Genomic DNA, 22,262 nt, shown 5'->3' with positions numbered 1-22,262 from the left:
AAAAAAAGAGTAGTGAGGGGGCAGACATGATGTTTTTTTCTCTGGATGATCCTAAATTAGTGAGGATGAAGGGTATCATCGAAGATTCTCATAGAATTCAAATTCTAAAACAAGAAAGTTTGAAAACTTATTCTTACCTACCTCAACACTTTCTTTACAGTTGACATGATTATCATGGACAATATAATTTGTGCAATTTGAACAACTGAATTTTTATGTGATGCCTGAACATACATGCATTAGTTTGCTATAGCTGCCATAACAAAATACCACAGAATGGGTGGCTTAAATAACAGAAATTTTTTTCTCACAGTTCTGGATGGTAAAAGTCCAAGATCAAGGTGTAGGAAGATTTGGTTTTTCCTGAGGCCTCTATTCTTGGCTTGCAGATGGCCCTGTTCTCGATATGTCCTCATATGGCCTTTCCTCTACTCATGCACAGACATCATGTCTTTTCCTCTTCTTCTAAGGACACTAGTTTTATTGGATTAGGGCCCCACCCTTCTGACTTCTTTTAACCTTAATTAGCTCTCTAAAAACCTGTATCCAAATAGTCACATTGGAGGTTAGGACTTCAATAAATGAATTTTGAAGGAACATAATTCAGTCCATGGCAATACCATATATATGTATAAAGTCATCTCTGAAATTGTGTTACATAAGCATTTCTTCCTATCTCAGTGATACATAAAAAAGTGTTTCTTCTTATAGTTGAATTTATCTTTGATTCAGGGAAACGTGTAGGTTAGTAAACAAATAATACTGAAAGCCTTATAATAGTAAGTACCGGTCTCTAGCTCTGGCTTTCTCCACCATCCACTCAAGGTTCCCAGAGGCAGATCTTTAGGTGTTGTTTGTCTAAGTTAATATTGCTAAATAATATGATTATAGAATATTTTTATTTAAATCAGCTATCAGTTTTACACACACACACACACACACACACACACACTCATGGCAAAATCAAAGAATTAAATTGCCTCATATAAACATTTATTTTCTATATTTAAAAAGTATATGAGGGGCACCTGGGTGGCTCAGTTGGTTAAGCGTCCAACTTCAGCTCAGGTCATGATCTCACAGTTTGCGAGTCGAGCCCTGCATGGGGCTCTGTGCTGACAGTTCAGAGTCAAGCACCTGCTTCAGATCCTGTGTCTCCCTCTCTCTCTGCCCTTTCCCCGCTCATGCTCTCTCTCCCTCTCTCTCTCTCTCTTAAAAATAAAATAAAACACATCAAAAATTTTTTTAAATTATTTGTTTTTTTAAACAGCCTGGACAGGCTTCGGGCTCCTAGCTGTCAGCACAGAACCTAACATGGGGCTCAAACTCACAAACCGCGAGATCATGACCTGAGCTGAAGTCAGACACATAACCGAGTAAGCCACCCAGGTGCCTCCAAAATTGTTTTGTTAATTCTCAGACTGCTCTACCAATTTCATCATCCCATCACCAGCTTTGTCCCAGTGCTAAAACATATAAGATAATATACTAAAGGCTCTTTTTCCTCTGGTGATCTTCTCACAGACTTCTATGTCCTCATTCTGTCTTGACTGTGGCCCTTAGGAACAGCAGCATGGTGCTCTTTGTTGTTAGATTTCTAATTACCTCTTCCTCTTTCTTGACTTACTTCCTTTTTCATTACCATTTATCTTTTAGCAACTCCCTATGAAAGGTATATGGGAAGCAAGTTTTCCAAGAATTTATATGGCTTGAAAAGCCTTCTTTTTACCCTTACCCTTGATTAATTCACTGTACATAGAATTGTAGGTTGAAAAGAATTTTTCTTCAAAATTTTATTTATTTATTTTTAATTTTTTTAAGTTTACTTACTTATTTATTTTGAGACAGAGAGAGAAAGAAAGGCAGGGAGAGGAGAGAGAGAGCAACAGAGAGAGAATCCAAGCAGGCTCCACACTCTCAGCACAGAGCCAGATGTGGGGTTGGAACCTGCAAACTATGAGACCATGACCTGAGCTGAAATCAAGAGTCGACTGCTCAACCGACTGAGCCACCCAGGCACCCTTCTTCAGAATTTTAAAGCTATTGCTCTATTGTGATCCACACACTTGAAGGACTGTTGAAAGGCCTCGTGCCCTTCCGATGCTCTTTCCTGTGTTTATGACCTCTTTTCCTAAGTGGAGTGTTCTATCAGTGATATTCTAAGTTGCCATGTTATTGTGCCCTGATAAAGGTCTTTTCAACCATCACACTATTCACCAGGTATTCTCATTGTTCTCTTAATCAGAGAAATTTTCTTTTATTTTTAAAATAGAATTTCCTCTCCTTCATTTTCTCTGTATTTTTGTTTTCAACTCCTATTAATTACAATAGGTGTTGGATCCTCCTAAAATAATCCAATAAGTCCCTTTTAAAAAAAAACTTTATTGAGGTACGATTGACCCACAGAAGCTGTACATATATAATGGTCACTGTTTGATGAGTTTGGAGATAAGTATACGTCTATGAATCCATCACATAATCTATGCCATACACATGTAGATCATCTCTAAAAGTTTCCTTCTGCCTTCTTTATTTATTAATTTGTAATAATAATATAAAGCATATATTAGACTTCTAAAATATATTACTTATTATGTATAATATTTATTATAGGTGATAAAATATAATTATATTTATAAAATAAAATATATAGATACTAATTATAGTTTTGTGTGTGTGATAAGAACACAAGCTCTGTCTTCTTAGTAAATTTTAAGTATGCAACAGAGTATTATAAACTATAGGCACTATGCTGTATGATAGATCTCCAGGACTTCCTCACCTAGAATAACTGAAACTTTGTACCCTGTGACAAATACTTTCCCATATCTTCCTCATTCCAGACCATGGCAACTTCATTCTACTCTCTGCCTCTTTAAGCTCATAGCATGATTATTTTATATTGCATATATATGTGATATTATGTAGTATTTGTCATTCTGTGTCTGGTTTATTTCACATAGTGTAATGATCTCCAGGTTCATTCACATTACACAAATGGTGGGATTTCTCTCTTTTTTAAGATTGAATAATATTCTGTTGCATGTCTATGACACATTTTCTTTATCCATTTGCCCATTCATGGACATTTAGTTTGCATCCGTGTCTTGACTATTGTGAATAATGCTGCAGTGAACATGAAAATGGAGATATCTCAAGATTCTGATTTCAATTCCTTTGGATATATACCCAGAGTTGGGATTGCTAGATCATACGGTAGTTCCTTTTTTAATTTTTGTGAATCTCCATATTGTTTTCCATAGTGGCTATACCAGGTTATTCTCCACATCCTTACCAACACTTGTTATCTTCTGTTTTTCATAATAGCTGTCTTGACTGGTGGAAGCTGATATCTCATTGTAGTTTTGATTTGCATTTGTCTGATGATTAGTGATGTTGAGTACCTTTTCATATACCTGTTGACTTTTTCTGTCTTTGGATAAGTGTCTGATCAGTTCCTTTGCCCATTTTTAAATCAGATTATTTGAGTTTTTTGACATTGAGTTGTAGAAGTTCTCTATATATTTTGGGTTTTAACTCTTTATCAGATATACGGTTTGCAAATACTTTCACCCTTTTCATAGATTTCCTCTTCATTTTGTTTCCTTTGTTATGAAAAAGCTTTTTACTTTGATGTAGTCCCATTTGTCAATTTTGCTTTTTTTTTTTTTTTTTTTTTTTTTTGTGCCTTGTGCTTTTGGTATCATGTCAAAGAAATCACCAAGACCATTGCTTTTTCTCTATATTTTCTTCTAGGAGTTTTACAATTGCAGGTCTTATGTTTAAGTCTAATCCATTTTCATTTAATTTTTTGTGTGATATAAGATAAAGGTCAAATTTCATTTTTTCTGCAGGTGGATATTCTGTTTTCCCAATACCACATGAGACTATCTTATCCCCATTGTATATTTCTGGCACCTTTGTCAAAGATCAGATAGCCACATACACATGGGTTTATTTCTGGGTTCTCTATTCTGTTCCATTGGTCTATATGTCTGTTTTTATGCCACTACCATATTGCTTTGGTTATTGTACATTTGTAATATATTTCAAAATCAGGAAGTGTGAGGGCACCAGGGTAGTTCTTGCTTAAAATTACTTTGGCTATTTGGGGTCTTTTGTGGTTACATATGAATTTTAGAATTGTTGACTTTGGTGTCTATAAAAAAAATGTCATTGGGATTTTAATGAAGATTGAATTGAATTTGTAAATCACTTTAGGTAATATGGATATTTTAACAATATTAATTCTTCCAATCCATGAACATATGATGTCTTTCTATTTATTTATAGCAACTCTAATTTTTTTGATCCATGTTTTAGAGCTTTCAGTGTATAAGTCTTTTGTCACTTTGGTTAAATTTATTCCAAAGTATTTTATTCTTTTTGTTGTTATTGTAAATGGGATCATTCTCTTAATTTCTTTTCTTTCTTTCTTTTTTTTTTATTTTAGAGAAGAGAATGTTTGAGTGGGGGAGAAGGGCAGAGGGAGAGGGGGGAGAGAGAGAGAGAGAGAGAGAGAGAGAGAGAGAGAGAGAGTCCCAAGTAGGTTCCATGCTCAGCACAGAGCCTGACATGAGGCTCAATTCCACGACCCTGGGTTCATGATCTGAACCCAAATCAAGAGTTAGATGTTCAACCTACTGAGCCACCCAGCACCCCACTTAATTTCTTTTTCAAATAGTTCATTGATAGTGTGTAGAAACACAAGTGATTTTTTATGTTGGTTTTGTATCATGAAACTTTACTGAACTTGTTGATTAATTCTAACAATTTGTGTGTATGTATTCTTTAGTATTTTCTACATATGAAATCAAACAAATTGTTTACTTTTTTCCTGCTTTGAATGACTCTTATTTCTTCTTTTTGCCTAATTGTTTTGGCTAGGATTTTCAGTAATATACTGAATATCAATGGTGAGACTGGGCAAGTAAGCAGTAGGAAAAAATGTTTCAGATAGAGTGAAGAGCAAAGCAAAATCTCTAAGATGGGAAAGAGTTTAAGATAGTGAAGAACAAAAAAATTGGCTGAAAAATGGTCCGAGAGGAGAAAGTAGCAAGCAATGAGAGTGAAGCGATAAGTACAAGAAAGATCATGAAGACCATGTGAAAGATTTGGGATTTCATCTTAACTGTATGGAAACCTAGAGAAGGAATTGAAGCAGAAGAGTAACATTGAATTTGCATTTATATAAGATCACCCTGAATGTTCGGTGCTTAATAGATTACAGGTGGGCAAGAGTGAAAATAGGAAGACCATTAATCATGCTATTGCACATAGTCTGGTTTCAAAATAATAATGACTTGGACTACAATGATGACAGTAGCTATGAAGAGAAGCAGGTTCATTCACAGTATATTTTCAAATAGAATCTGGATAACTTAATAATATATTTGGGAAAGACAGAGGATCCCAAATTTCTGCCTTGAGTGCGTGAAGGTACTGGAAGAGATGGGGAAGAATGAAGAAGTAGGGAAAGATCAAAAGTTCTGTTTTGTGTAACCTCTTCTTTGAAAACTTCCTTTAGAGATTACCCATCTTTCTGACCTTTCTTTCAGTGGTTTTAGCTCTTTTTCTTGCCCCCAAATGCAAATATGTCTGAAGGCATTGCTTAGATGTTCTCTTCTCTCCCCAGTCATTTTTTAATTTCACCTGACCTTAAATTTCAATTCCATGTAGATGATTCATTAATCTTTATCTTTTGACTCAACCAGGCTTCTGACCTATGATTCACATTTTCAATTGTTTTCTGAGCACTCCTCTTTAAATTATTTCTTTGTATCTCCAACTCAACTCAAAATCAAATTCATGTTATGCCCCATCTATCATGGATCTTATTTATATTATTGGCACTATCATCTTTCTAGTCAACTGGACTCATATTCAACTTTGACATCTGCTTCTTTCTTGCTCTTGCTATGGTTTTATCCGTGGAATCTATTGAATCTTACATTTCTATTCGCAGTGTTTCCTGGAAGTGGGAGCCCTGATTATAACTCAATCCCCTACTATACTTTATCAAGATTATTTTTTAAACTTCCTAACTATCTTCTGCCTCCACTCTCTCTCCCATCCTATGAACTAGCATGTAGCCTTTAGAGTAATCATCCCAAATGACAGTTATAATCATTTCACTTGTGTCTCATATCTTCAATGATTCCATTATCTTCAGAGTAATTTAGAAATTCCTTTAAAATATATTTAATGCCTCTTACGATCTGACCTCAATCTATCTTGTCCCTTGATTCCCAAATAACTTGTTTCTCACTATTCTGAAAATCTGACTCTTCACAACTCTGTGCTTTTGCTCATGCCAATGATGCTGCCATCACCTCTTCATATGGATGCCTTTCTTTCTTCAAAGCATAAAATTATTTCTCTCACCTCCCCAACTAGAAATAAGTTTTTCCTACATTCCCCAATCGAATATGAATCTGAAATGGCTAAGAACAGATATTTTCTCATCCTGTATCCTCAGCTGTGCCTAATATACTGCCTTGCATATAGCAAGAAGAGGGTAAATATTAAATTGAATTGACATATTAGCTCTTTTTCTGATGAGTCTGTAATGTGCCAAGTAACCTAAATAAATGCAATTGTGTGGTGAATGTGATCTGAAAAGTAGATAATCTGAAAAGTATAAAAGTAGATCTGAAATTCAAACTTTTTATATGAGCTGTTTAAAGAACCAAAATCTCTACTTCACTATGAATGGGCCTTTATGGAACTAATTTAAAATAAAAATGAATTAAAAATTCCTCAAATATTTTGTTATTCAGATCCCCCCCCCCCCTTTTACACCTTCTATTTCTCAGGGTCTCAGTAAAGAGCAGACTTTATGGATACATTTAAATGCTGAGATATAATCAAAAAATTTACCTACCAGTTTCTCTATCAACCAGAACAAACACTAAGCTATTTAAACATTAGATTGATTTTTTTTGAATTGAAAGCTTTGCCTTATCTGAAATTTTATGCAAGTTAGCAAAATGTGACTATCTCTAAATTTCAAGTAAACTCCATCAAGCTAAAGTCTGCCTCTGCTCTAACGATGGGATTAAGTCCAGTAATATGAATGATAAATTGAGAAATGGAATGGTTGCAGTGGATATAACCTGTAACAAAATTGTAACAGAATCCCTACTCATTTTCAGCCAAACTTCTTGTAGCTAATTCCTCAAGAGTAAAAGGAAAAGAAGAGGTAGGCTCCTTTTTGAATAATTGCTTCCATTTACACTCTTTACTAGCTAATTCACCTTTACTATCTCTTTTTCTAAACAAAAGTTTCTTTTTTTTTTTTTAATTTTTTTTTTAACATTTATTTATTTTTGAGACAGAGAGAGACAGAGCATGAACGGGGGAGGGTCAGAGAGAGAGGGAGACAGAGAATCCGAAACGGGCTCCAGGCTCTGAGCAGTCAGCACAGAGCCCAATGCGGGGCTCGAACTCACGGACTGCGAGATCGTGACCTGAGCCGAAGTCGGACGCTCAACCGACTGAGCCACCCAGGCGCCCCTCTAAACAAAAGTTTCTAGCTTTTAATTCTCTAATGGCTGCTTTACTTTGTCTGAAAAGATTACAGAAATGTCAGAAAACTGAGGACTGAAAATACTTATAGATTATTTCAAAACCATTTTTTAAATGATTCAACCCTTATGAAGAGATAATTTTATTTTAAATTTTCTCCAAACTATTTTTGATTCATATAAATTTTAAAAATCATCAAAACCAATCTATCTTATCTGAGGACAAAAATTCAAAACTATCGCTTTATCTTTAATAATTGGTTCCTATTGCTACCAGGAACTGTTATAATAATACCAATATAGTCTCTGCTTTAAATCTCATTGTCACCCTACAAAGTCAGCATCACTAACCCCATATTAGAGCTGAGGAAAGTGATAATGAGGTTAAATAACTTTCCAGAGGCCATCTAAGCAGTAAGTCAGGAAATAGCGAGTCAGAGCAGCTATTTTTGAAAGACTGGGGTATAGTCACAGTATAGTCAACACAGTTAGTGGGCATCTGGATATTCCCAGGGCAAAAAATGTTGAGGAAACATCTCCTAGTGTCAATGTGTAAGAAATGCTATGGCCTATACACTGATTTGGGGGCTCACTCATTCTTTTTTTTTTTTTTTTTTTTGCCTGCCTGATTTTCCTTCAGTCACTGGAAATCTTTCTGCTGCATTGTCTGTGATGGTAGCTGGCTTCTTTGAAATACACAGAAAACACTTCCCTCCCATGGAGCAGCCTCTTTCAGGCAAAGTTCTCACCGTTTCTTCCATGCCCTGTTTCCACCTGGTTCTTCAGTACATTTTACTTGGAGTGGCTGAAACACTGGTCAACCCAGCCTGTGAGTAAAGCCTTCATCACCTCATGTAAGAATACCCTGAGTATTTACACAGAACACATCACCTCAAGGGGTTGGCAACCTATTCACTCCATGGAGATTTCCCATAATGCTTGAGGACAAGTCTATTAATTACACTCATTTTTTAAACAAACGTGTTTTATTAAATGTTAATTTATTTATTTTGAGAGAGAGAGAGCACAAGCTGGGGAAGGAGAGAGAGAGAGAGAGAGAGAGAGAGAGAGAGAGAGAGAGAGGAGAGAATCCCAAGCAGGCTCCAGGCTGTCAGTGCACAGCCCAACAAGGGGCTCAAACTCATGACCTGGGAGATCGTAACCTGAGCCAAAATCAAGAGTCTACATTTAACCGACTGAGCCACCACATACCCTTTATTATTATGTTTTAAAAAAGTGTTTAATTTCATTTCATTCCTCTGCCAGATACAGAACAAGTATTAGTTCTTCCTGAATGTATATGGAATAAAAGATCTATGAATTTGTTAAAGGCAGTAACTATTTGGTCAGATACACAACAAGAGTTAAAAAAAAACTGCTAAAACCTAGAAGTCCAATACATTCAGATGAAAATTCTCCTCTTCTTCTTCCCACCTCCTCCCTTCTCACTCATAGAAAACTCACATATATACACTCCTTCCAAAAATGACACTTATAATGTACTTTGAGAGTGTATAAACATGCAAATGAAATGAAAATTTGAGCCAATTTTCCAGATAACTCAATGTCTTTAAATTAAGTTTCACTAAATTAAGTGTGATCACTAGTGTTTCATAAGATGAGTTCAGAGTAACTTTATTAAATATCAAGGGTTTTCTGGATTATCTAGATTGCTGATATTAATTAAACTAGCCACTTTAAAATTCATCAAGGTATTTCAGTAACTTCTTGCAATACAGCAGTGTGTGTGTGTGTGTGTGTGTGTGTGTGTGTGTGTGTGTATTTATCAGTGTAATCTATTGCAATTATTTTTTACCTTCTTTTTATTTCCCTGCAGTGGGAGCCATGATTATAACTCAAACACCCATTATACTTTACAAAGATTATTTTTTTTAACTTCCTACTTTCCTACCTCCACTATCTCTCCCATTCAATCAAACAACACATGACTTTTAGGGTAATCATCTTAAATGATATCTCTGATAATTTCACTTGTCTAAAGTCTTTAATTATTCTATTATCTTCAGTTATTCAAAATTCATTAAATATACATATTTAATAAAGATATATATATGTATGCACACATACACATATATATGTGATACCAAAGCAATTCACTGAAAAAGGTAATAAAAATAAAGTCAATTAATAAAGTTTGTGTAGGATGTGAAAATAATCTGGCTGTGACATGTGTCACCCCCATTGATCATCAGGGTTCATTCAGCTGATCTGGCTGGCTAGGCATATGTCCCCTTCCTCCCTCACTGCTCCATGTACTTCTGTCTCAGAGCTGCACACTCGGTCAAGGAAGATGACTTTCCCATAGAGGAGGAACATTCTTTGGTCAAGGGTATATGAGTAGCTGCATTCCCCTGCTAGAACCTCCAAACAAGGTCTCAGGGTCCATTTGTAGGAGAATTTAGGGTAGTCAAGCTTCCAAGACCCCAGACACATCCAAATGAGGCACTGCATGTGGTAATCTGCCTGAAAGAAAGAAAGAAAGAAAGAAAGAAAGAAAGAAAGAAAGAAGGAAAGAAAGAAAGAAGGAAAGAAAGAAAGAAAGAAAGAAAGAAAGAAAGAAAGAAAGAAAAAAGAAAGAAAGTAAGTAAGTTAGTGGAATTATAATCATATATGTGTATTACACTTCTTCTTATAATTTTAAATCATTCCATTCAATACATTTTATATAAACAAATTACTTTATGAGAGTCTAAGATGTGGATATCACTGTTTGACACTATACGAAACACAAAAGAACCATGAAGAAAAATGCCACTACACAAACATTTATGACTTCCCCGATGTTGTTGGCAGAAAATTGTTGGAGGTAGCCAAAATGTTGTAGGTTAGAAGTGAAAAAAGGTAATGAATGTGGATGATGAGTGAATGCAGTCAGGAAATTCCCAGCCAACTTAACAATAGTGGTTCATTATGTAAAAGCCAGAAAGTTACTTAAAACAACAGACTATTAAAAAGGTGGATCATGTAATATAAACCACTCAATCTACCCTTCCCTGATTTACTGATAGGGAAACTGACAACCAACTAAGTCAATGGTCTGATCTGTTACATAGACCATAAGGTAGGGACAAGAAGATTTTGTTTTGATTTCCAGCTTTGTCATTTATATTTGTGACCTTGATAATTCAAGTAAACTTGAAGCACCTTCCTGAACTTTAAAATGGAAATAATTATAAGTCTTCTTTATATCACAACATCAGTGTAAGAATCAATGGGAATGGGGACTACTCCTTGAGAATTAAATGACAACACGTGAAAGGGTATTTTGAACTGTAAATTCAATAATTACTTAAAAAAAAAACAAAAAAAACTACTCTTTTAGGAGGCAGTACAGCATAGGGGTTAATATCTATGGCCTTAAAATCAAACAAATCTGAGTTTAAACCCCAGTTCTTCCATTGACTAAATGTGTGACTCTCAATTATTCTGCATTTCTGAGCCTTTCTCATCATCTATAAGCTGGGGAAAGGTTGTTGTAAGGACTAAGTGAAATATTTTATGTAGAGGAAAAAGCAAGGTATCTGGTATAAGACAGCACTCAAAAATTAGCAGCTATAATGTGTGCTGCTATTATTATTATTCTAATATTTCACATGAATTAATAGGGCAAGACCGGACTCATGCACCAATGTCCTGCTCATATCTCTTTCTACCAAACCTACCACAACTTGAACACCAAGGGATCTGGTAGTGTGAATGAAATTGTGTCTTTCTTACGTGAATCATCCTAGATCCTTTTTTGCCCTTCTCACTTTTAATCCAACAGCAAGATTTAGTCTTTACTCTGAAATTGAATATAAATCTGGCCATGTCTCATTATCTTCTTTGCTACCCACTTGGTCTACATTGTCACCATTGTCTCTACTGCCATTTCTTTCAGAGCTTCCTAACTTGTCTTGCTGTTTCTTCTCCTGCCCGTGAGTCCATTCTCTTCAAAACAGCTATCATACTCTTTCCAGAAGAAGTCCTACCATTCCTCTACCATTTCACAGTAGGATTTTGAAGACAAATTCCTTAAATGGTGAATGAGACTGCACATGATTGGGCCTCTTGTACTGCTCCATCTACATATTATAACATTCTTCTCTTTGACCACTTCACTAGAAATGTGATGACCTTCATTCTGTGTTTCTAAAGTGTCAAACTTATTTTTGTCCCAAGGCCTTTGTATTTGCTCTTCTCTCTGCCTAGAATCCCCTTTCCTCTGTTTTTAAGTGTCTGGCTTCACTTCATCATCAAGTTTTCTCAAAGATTATCTCTTCAGAGAGGCTTCTCTGGTGATGCTATCACTTTTATACCATTACCGTGTTCCATTTTTTCTAATAGCACTTGTCAGGATCTAAAGTATCTTATTTATATGTGTATCTTTATTGCCTGCCTCTTACCATAAGAATGTGTAGTCTTTAAGTTAAGATTCTTATCCTCATTATCCATCCTTATGTTCTAATGTTCTTCCTTCCTTAAAAGTGCACGTACAGAGCAGATGATTAGTAATTACATTTTGAATAAACAAATGAATTAATAAAATCTATAGCTATTTCTATGTGAGCACAATAAAACATATTATTCAAATTACTGTCAGTGTCTTACATTGATGACATTGAGCAAGGAAACACAGTGGATTACATTCCAAATTTCAGTGGACATTGTTTCCCATACTAAGTCATGTTATATCTTAGAGATGATCTACAAGAAAGAAAAAACACATAGAAAACTTTTCAAATTATGTTTTGATTATACCAATGTATATGTCAGCTATCTCATAATCTGTGTTTGTTTTATTTATTCAAAAAATACTGCATGGATGCCTACAATATGCCTGACACTACTCTAGAACCTTAAGATGCATCAATTTAAAAAAAAAAGATGAAAATTTCTGTCCGTGTAGTTTCTTTTTTTTTTTAAGTAGGCTCCACACCCAGCATGGAGCCTAATGTGGGGCTTGAACTCATGACCCTGAGATCAAGACCTGAGCTGAGATCAAGAGTTGGACACTTCGCCACCCCTGCATAAATAATCCAGTGAAGAAATGGGCAAAAGACATGAATAGACACTTCCCCAAAGAAGACATCCAGATGGCCAACTGACACATGAAAAGATGCTCGACGTCACTTATCATCAAAGAAATACAAATCAAATCACAATGAGATACCACCTCACACCTGTCAGAATGGCTAACATTAAGGACTCAGGCAACAACAGATGTTGGCAAGGATGCGGAGAAAGAGCATCTCTTTTGCATTGCTGGTGGGAATGCAAGCTGGTGCAGCCACTCTGGAAAACAGTATGGAGGTTCCTCAAAAAACTAAAAATAGAACTACCCTACGACCCAGTAATTGCACTACTAGGCATTCATCCACGGGATACAGGTGTGCTGTTTTGAAGGGACACGTGCACCCCCATGTGTATAGCAGCACTATCAACAATAGCCAAAGTATGGAAAGCACCCAAATGTCCATCGATGGATGAATGGATAAAGAAGATGGGGTATATACATATACAATGGAGTATTACTCAGCAATCAAAAAGATTGAAATCTTGCCATTCGCAACTATGTGGATGGAACTAGGGGGTATTATGCTAAGCGAAATTAGTCAGAGAAAGACAAATATCATATGACTTCACTCATATGAGGACTTCAAGAGAGAAAACAGATGAACAGAGGGAAAGGAAACAAAAATAATATAAAAACAGGGAGGGGGACAAAATATGGAGGACAGAGGGTTACTGGAGGGGATGGGCTAAATGGGTAAGGGGTATTAAGGAATCTACTGAAATCATTGTTGCACTGTATGCTAACTAATTTGGATGTAAATTTTAAAAAAATGAAATTTAAAAAAAAAAGAGGAGTGGTATATACATGCAATGGAATGCTACTAGGTGATCAAAAAGAATGCAATCTTGCTATTTGCAACAACGTGGATGGAACTAGAGTGTATTATGCTAAGCCAAATAAGTCAGTCAAAGAAAGACAAAAATCATATGATTTCACTCATATATGGAATTTAGGAGACACAACAAAGGAACATAGGGGAAGGAAAGCAAAAGTAAGATAAAAACAGAGAAGGAGGCAAACCATAAGAGACTCTTAAATACAGAGAACAAACTGAGGGTTGCTGGAGGAAAGTTCAGGGGGGATGGGCTAAATGGGTGATGGGCATTAAGGAGGGCACTTGTTGGGATGAGCACAGGGTGCTATATCTAAGTGAAAATCACTGGGCTCTACTAAAATCAATACTACGCTGTATGTTAACTAACTTGAATTTAAATAAAGAAACTAAAAAAAATGAATAAAGGATAATGGGAAGAGAACTGTAGATAATTCACTTGAAGGATTTTGCTGCAAAAGAGATAAAACAAATGGAACGACGGTAGCTGACAAAAGACTGGGGCTAAGAAAGAGTTGTTTATATATATTTAAGGAGGGAAAGATAATGGCATCATATAGCATGTTGGTGGGAATGACTCGAAAGAGGGAAAATTGATGGTATTTGGGAGTGGGAAATACTGGAGGGAGTGAGGTTGAGATCTAATTTACAAGTTGAGAATGTGGCAAGAATAATTCATCAATGGTAGTTCAGAGATCTGAGTATGTGGGTACAGAAATTCATAGGTGCATATATATGATGTGGAGATTTCTGTGGAAATTCTCTTCTGGTAATTGATTTTTTTCAGTAAAGTAGGATTCCAGGCCATGACTCTGAGTGAAGGTGAAGCAGGATATTTGGGGGTTTGAGGAGAGGGGAGAGGTATGAAATCGTTGTCTAAATGATGAGAGAGTGAATGAACTAAGGAGATATAGAATATTGGCAGGGAGTATTAGGAGACCATTTGAGGTTTGTGGTCAGGAATTTCAAAGGAGTTGGTCAACATGGTTGCAGTTTTCTTCCAGAAACACTAGGCTGCATGGATCTAAGAGCAGAGATGGCAGAGAGTGAATTATTTGGCCAATGAACTTCCAGAAAAGCAAGAGAAAGACAAGGGGATGAGGGTATAGAAAAGAATATGGTCATACCAATTGACTATGGAACTTGGCTAAAAGAGAAGTAAGAACATAAAGGGCATCAAAGAGGTGAGAATAATGAAAAAAGCAATGGAGTGGAGGTCCTGAAGGAGTATAAGCATTTTGTGGTTGAGTAGCACACAGTAAACTGGGAAGACAGAAGGTGGTAGTCAGAGGATGCACAAAGTTGAGATTATGGAGTGGTTACCATTACTGGTCTAAGGTATGGGTTAACTTTTTCCAAAAAGTGGTAGACAGTAAATAGTTAGGATTTTCATACCGTCTCTCTTACAACTACTCTGTCATTGTGGTGTATGAGCAGTCATAGGTATATATAATGAATGGATGTGGCTGTGTTCCAGTAAAACTTTATTTATAAATGGGTGGAAGCTGAACCTTACCTAATGGTAGTTCACCAACTCCTGGTCTGGGGGACAAGGTTCAGGGTGTGACCATGGGTATGAGTGGCTAATGTAGAGTTAGGAAACATTAGATATTAGAAAGGAACTGAAAAACCAAGATTTGGGAAGAAGGGAGGTTGGAAGGATGATCTATGTAGATGGTAAAATTGCCAGGAACTAAGGCAGGAATAGAAGTGGACAGAGGACCAGGAGAGAGGAGGTGATGACTTTGAATAACAGAGGAAAATGTCCTAGAGATTGATAGATGACATCACAAAAGAGAAGTATTACATGATACAATCAGATAACTTTGATATAATCAGAAACAATAAGCTGAAGCTTTTCAGTATGTGGAAGGAATGATGATCTGAAAGCAGTAATAGAATGAAGTTCCATTTTCTAGGACTACAGTACTTCTCTTACACATGTTCAAAATAACTTCTCCCCTGTGCTAGCTTCTGCTGCACATATACAAAATAACTTCTCCCCAGACATAATAAGCACCTTTAACAGTTTAAGAACAATTGGAGTAAAAGAAATTTCCAGCAATGAGTCCCCAATACCAGGTGCCTCGGGAAGGGGATTACAACGCTACGGTTTGTAGATTCCGCAGATGCTGTGATGGGGCATCTTTGCAAACACTAACCAGCCTCCACCTGGAGGCACATTTCAGCTCTCCTTGGCAAGACCAGCTTTCACATACACTGAATATTTTTTACTGTGTCTTCATAGTAAAATGAGAATTTTGGAATAGAGGCAGACTTGTTGCTACTATCTATACTATTATGTGCTAAAACAAGTACCACAGAGTCTAAAAAATCAGGTTGATTATCACTAAAGTCGAAAGAGATCGGAACATGCAAGTAAGATGCCTGAAAATGGAGATCCGAGGGCTTGAAAAGCTAAGTCCTCTAAAAGGGAACCGGAGGCTTTCAAAACGACTAAAATGACACCAAAGAGAGATTAACCAGCAGGCAGAGAGCTGGCAAAGTGTGCTCATGAATTATATACCGCACCAGAAGTTCTAGCAAGAGAAAAGCATAGGATTAATAATTAACTAGCAGAGTAATAATGGGCTTGTACGTTCTGCTTTTTCTCAGTGAAAGAAATCGGCCTACTTAGTCTTTCTGCCCATTGTTTGTCTCCTCGTATTTATAGAAAGGAAAGTTCATAAGCCAAATCCTTTTTGTAACTGTGAATCATTTCTTCCCAAAGCCTCTTCAGCATTTCACTCCCACTCTCCTCTGGATCGTCCTGAAAGAAACTTGTGAGATTGGCCTCAGGCTCCTGCTGGTGATTTGCACTACACAAGAGAGCTAGGGTACCTATATGGCCCCTTGCAGCCAACATTTGAAGCCCTTCTCCACAGTATTTTATTTATCACCATCATTATCTTCACCTCCAATAAGTATTTTGGTATTAAGTGCCTGTTTAGCACTCTCCTTCCTGTTGTGCACATCTCTGCTCTCTGCCTGCCTGGAGTTGGAAATCTAGGAAAGATGCACCGTGCCTTTTCCACTCATGCCTTCGACACTCAGCACATTTCCTGGACCACAGACAGGGATTCGTTTAAATGTTTATTGGATGATAAATAAAAACATGCAGAAAACAAAAGAGAAATGTTAAATGAATTGCAGGAAGGAGCATGAATACATTTACATTATGTATTAGTAAGTTTATTTCAAAGTGCTGAACAGGAAGGACTGCCTGGGTGGCTCAGTTGGTTAGGTGTTGAACTTTGGATCTGGTCATGATCTTGTGGTTCCTGTGTTCGAGCCCTGCATCTGGCTGTCTGCTGTCTGCACAAAGTCTGCTTGGGGTCCTCTGTCCCTGTCTCTCTGCCCCTCCCCTTCTTTCTCTCTCTCTCAAAAATAAGTATTTTTTTAAAAGTGCTGAACAAATGCAGTTTTTCTGGGCTAAAGTACAAGTAAATCAGGGGTGAAATTTTCCTGAGAGAGAAGGGAAGAGATGATAAGATCTCTTTTTATAGAAAAGGAAACTAAAGGTTTAGCCTTTACAGTATATAGGTTTTCTATAACCACTTTCCTTTTAATGTTTATTTATGATCTCTCACTGCAGAAAAATTTGCAAAGTACAGAAAAAGTAAGAAGAAGGAAAATTAAAAATCTGATAATTCAACCACTCAGAGCTAACATTGCTCACGTTATTTAATGTATTCCCTTCCAATTTTTTGCCACACATATGCAAAAGAGAGAGATTAGTGTAATGAACTCCTGCTGTATTCACATTCCAGCTTTAATAATTTTCAACTCCTAGCCAAACCTGTCTCATCTCTACTCTCACTTGCACACTCTCTTCCTCCTCTTTGTATAATTTTGACGCAAATCCCAGATACCCTATTATGATAAATGTTGTAAATATTTTAGCATGTATCCCTAAGGTTGCGATGCATATTTTAAGATAGTTAATATCGTATGTACAAAATCAGATATACTCATTTTCATCTATTTCTGATATCAGAAAAAAATTGGGGGGCTTTTTAAGTTTTTACTGTAATTCTAGTTAGTTAACATACAGTGTTATATTAGTTTCAGGTGTACAATATAGTGATTCAGTACTTCCATACATCACCCTTTGCTCATGATGGCAAGTGCCCTTCTTAATCCCCATCACCTATTTCACCCACTTCCCACCTCCTCCCCTCTGTAACCATCAGTGTGTTCTCTATAGAGTCTGTTAAAATATATTATTTGTAATTGAAATTAAAAAAAAAATTCTCCATGATTGTTTCCAAACCTCTCGCCACCATTACCCCAACAATGACTTGGAGAAAAAAGATAACCATTTTGGAGACCCAAAGTTTAAGCTATTGTCTCTCTCTAGGTAACCTCTCCTTGAATAGGATAATTCAAATGCATGTAAGAGGTTTTGTGGAAGTAGGGGACATTTGACTTGGTAAGATTAATACTGTTAAAAAATAGCCAATCTGATTCCATTCCTAATAATATAGTATTATACATACAGTACAGCAAGTAAGAGCCACAGGACCTCTGCAAGTGGGTGATAATATTATTCCCATTTTATAGAGAAGAACACTGAGGCTTGGAAAGTTTGAGTAACATACTTAAAATCACAGAAGTAGTAAATAGTTGACCTAGGATTTTAGCATAATCTTGCTTAACTCCAGAACCCATCCTCTTAATCTCCATGCTAATTTTATATGATAAATTCAAGTTTTCTACACGGAAACTAATGATGTATATACACTCACAGAGTGGTAGACCTCATTATTACATTGTCATATTACCTAGTATAATCCTCACCTCAATCTAAAATTAGTAAGAAATATTCAAAAAGGAGTAAAATTTGGGTGAATATATTGGGACACTCAAACCACCAAGTAATCAAATTTTCCATGTACCTGCACAAGAGTATATTTTGCCATATTTTATTCCTTTTAGACATACATAAATTCTAACATCACAATGTCTTACTATAGTAACTTTAACAAAGTCTAACTCAAATTTTGTCTTTATTGGTAAACTTTTTCTGAGGTATGATCAACACGAATTTGAATAGTATCTATGAAAGTATTTTATAGTGAATGTTCTAAATTTTGACCTCTTTTCCTCTCAGTCTCTGTAATACACAGATTTGTTCCAAGTACCATCAGAGGAACCTGTATGAATCTTTTGACACTGTTCAATGGATTTGGTTGTTTCATGGGGGCACTGCTGGTGGAGTTGGTATATCTCATCTCAGAAGGTAAAAATAGATTCACGGTTTGCTTATATATATATATGTATATATATTGATTTGATGACTAGAGAATTGGGAGACAAAACCTTAAGAGAAGGGCTTTGCCAGGGTAGTCTTTTTTTAATTGATCCACTTTTGCAATTAAGATAGAATTAAGATAGGAAATAGACTCTTGCTGTATTCATTAATTTCTGGGAATTGTTTTTCTTTTGATAGGAGGAGGTAATTACAGAATGTCACTTCTCATGAGACCCTTTCTGCTGTCTTTCTTTAGCGTATTTTAAAACAAATCGGTCATTATATTCTTATTAGATCTTTCAATGAGGGCATATTCAATAATGTCTCACAGCTGGCATACATAATCCTCAGAAAAGGTGAGTCCTATGTAAATGTAGGAGGAGGGGGGTATCTGGATGATCTTTTTTCCTTGTGATTGCCCAGAAATCATGTCTACGCAACCAAAGAGAAATTGTAAATTGAATAGCAAATGGTCTTGGAAAATTTTTCCCATACAAATTGATTAGGAAAAACAACCCATCTGAAAAATTCACGTGCAACAAAAAAGTACAACTCATATGTGCTGGTAGAAAAATCAACAGGATGACAACAGTAATTAGATATCATGGTGAAATACCTTTGGCTGTATTTTAAATCCACAGACTTTTTCCTTTATTTGTTCTAAGATGTTAATACGGCTTCACATTTTTTTGAAATTAATTTTGCTTATTTTATGAAAATCTTACAAGCTTATTCTTCTCTACTTTGAAAAATACAGTTGTGCACTTAAAAGAAAGCATTGGCTTGTGTTCTCTTGCAACAAACAAATTTAATTTACTTGCTTTCAAACTAGGGAAAAATTAATTTCTATGAGTGAAAAACTCCTTTTAACACTATTTTCATTCAAAAATATTTATAGGTGACCCACTCTGTTCTAGACATCATATTGAACACTGGGGACACCATGGCAAAGAAATACACACTTCCACATTCTCAGTGTTTCCACGGGTATAGCGAAGCAATAAAATGAAGAGTGATAAATTTGATGATAGGTATAGTAGAGTTCTAGGGAGCAAATGTACAACCCTTGATTGGTTCTTAATAAGATCAAACCCTGCCTTTTTCTTAGTTAACTGAGAAAGTTCAACAAGTGTGTATTGAATGCTTACTGTGTGTTAGGTTCTGTGCTATATGGAATTATTTAAGATTTGGTTCCATTTCTCAAAGGACAAAAATCCAGCCAGTCATAATAACACGTGTACACGGCAGCAAGCTGTTAACCTCTCTGATGGTTAGGTTCTTTATACATATAAACACAGAACAAAGCACTGGTATTAGAGTTTTAGAGGATAACCTGAGAAAGTCTTACCTATATCTTTACATACACATGTGTTCAGCATATATTTATTTTCTTCAGCATTACTCACTGAAGATGTCTCTGAAAATTTGCTTAAAAAATGTCTATAATCAGGGGCACCTGGGTGGCGCAGTCAGTGGAGCGTCCAGCTCTTGATTTTGGCTCTCAGGTCACGATCTCAGTTTGTGAGTTCAAGCCCCACCATGGGTTCTGTGCTGACAACACAGAGCCTGCTTGGGATTCTTTCTCTCTCTTCCTCTCCCTCTGCCCCTCCCCTCCTTGAGCTCTTTCTCTCTCTCTCTCAAAATAAACAAATAAAGGTCTAAAAAAAGGTCTATAATCAAACCACATTTGACATATTCTAGAAGAATTACAAAGTCAAATATTATTATCAGTTTATCTTTTACATAAATCTACATTTTTCATATGCATGTTTGAGGAACTTACCCAGTTAGGCCAAACTTCACAAGACTGTGCTAACCTCAGTCATCAGCCACAAGTTCAGAGGTCCCCAGGACTGCCATTGCTTCTGATAAGCTGGCTATAATAAATGTCGAGGTCCCCAAGATCCCCTCCAGTTTGACAATTTGCTAGAGAGACTCACAGAACTCAGGAAAGCACAACACTTATGATTACAGCTTTATTATAGAAAAAAAAAAATACAAATCAGGACAGGGTCTACGAGGGTTCCAAAAGTGAAAGCACCTTCATCCTCAGTGATGCAGTGGCCAACTGGCTCACCAGTGTGACAATATACAGAATATAGCCAACCAGGGAAGCTTACTTAAACTTCAGTATGCAGAATTTTCATTGAAGTTTTATTATTTATGTAGGCAAGATTGATTGAACCATTGGCCATATGATTAAACACAGTCTCCCGCCTCTCTTCCCTCCAGAGGTTGGGCTTTCACTTGGCTCAAAGCCCCAACCGTCTAATCAGTGCTGGGTCTTCCTGGCTGGCCAGGCCCCTTAGGTGTCAGCTCATTAGCATAAACTCTCAGGTGGGGCTCCTGGGGAACCACCATGAATAACAAAGGCATTCCAGTTACTCAGAAAACTCAAAGGGTTTGGTGTTTACCAACCAGGCCTTTGCCTGACAAAGGCCAGGCAAACTCTTTATTACACACCATTATTCTTGCAATCTATTTCACTGAAAACCTAAATTTCTGTTGAGAATATGAATAGAATGGTATATTATTGTATTTAATGCAAGAATTTTATAAAGGCAATATTATTATCCTTATTTTTGAAATGTAATAATTGAAACAGAAAAACGAAAGCAAAATGGTTCAGTGGTCATAACTAGTATGACAGAGATCTGACCCTCTCAGCATTCTAACACCAACATCAACATTGCTTTTGATACACCAAACAACTATTAAGGGTCACCCAGTGTAAAAGCCTTTTAAAGACATTTGTTATTTTGCAATACAACCTCCTTGGATAAGGTCTACATGTAGAATATCATTGATAATATTCTAGATATAGCAAAAGATGAATAAATAGAAGTTGATATAAATTTATCAGAGTTTGGTGCCCATGAAAGGAGGTTTACCAAGGACAAATGGTGAGGACGTCTTCACCACATAAATGTGAGTGAGGTGCTCTCTAAACTTATAGTCAAGAGAACACCATTTAAATTACCACTAATTCAATTTACTTTTTCTTTAAAGGTTTTTGTTGTTGTTGCTCATAATAATATTGTTTTGCATCAAGTCTTATCCCAATAAATTAGAATTTTACAATTGGATATTATGTCAGAGCCCATCTAGTCTAACATTGTACCCCAGACTAGACGGACCAGCGTCATCTAACACCCAGAAAAATTCTCTGCTTTGAAATGTAACCTGAGTCTGCCCATCTGCTGACAACTATGTTCCACAGAATAAAGGTGATTTTCTATCCACATATCAACTCTTCCAACATCTGATAAAGATTTGGAGAAATAATGCTGTACAATGTTCAAATCCAGGCAGTCTAGGTATGTGTCCTCAGTTTCCATATCAATAACAACAATACATAGCTCATTGTGTTGTTATCAGGGTTAAGTTCGTAATACACACAATATGTGCTCAGTAAAGATGGTTATGGTCTAGTATTACAGTTTCTAGGATTAAACACAATACTCAAGTTGTTACTTTTATCAACCTGGTGACTCTCTCACCCTCTCTCTTTTTGAATGCCAACAGAGATTGCATTGACTTTTTTAGTAGCTGCATTGTGCTTATGGTCAATTA

The 22,262-nt window shown here is 36.3% G+C and overlaps 1 protein-coding gene across 1 annotated transcript in view; it reads left to right on the top strand.

Moving 5' to 3' along the window:
* Positions 1-22,262, top strand: part of SLC15A5 (solute carrier family 15 member 5) — an 84,919-nt gene that overhangs the window by 42,023 nt on the left and 20,634 nt on the right. Inside the window, exons 6-7 of the mRNA XM_060658264.3 lie at positions 8,167-8,355; positions 18,549-18,677. Of these exons, the coding sequence (XP_060514247.2) occupies positions 8,167-8,355; positions 18,549-18,677 (318 nt within the window). The remainder of the gene's footprint in view (positions 1-8,166; positions 8,356-18,548; positions 18,678-22,262) is intronic.

This window comes from Panthera onca, chromosome B4 (assembly GCF_046562875.1).
Source record: "Panthera onca isolate mPanOnc1 chromosome B4, mPanOnc1 haplotype 2, whole genome shotgun sequence".
In the NCBI taxonomy this organism is placed as follows: domain Eukaryota; kingdom Metazoa; phylum Chordata; class Mammalia; order Carnivora; family Felidae; genus Panthera; species Panthera onca.
This window is presented reverse-complemented; position numbering and strand designations above follow the sequence as displayed.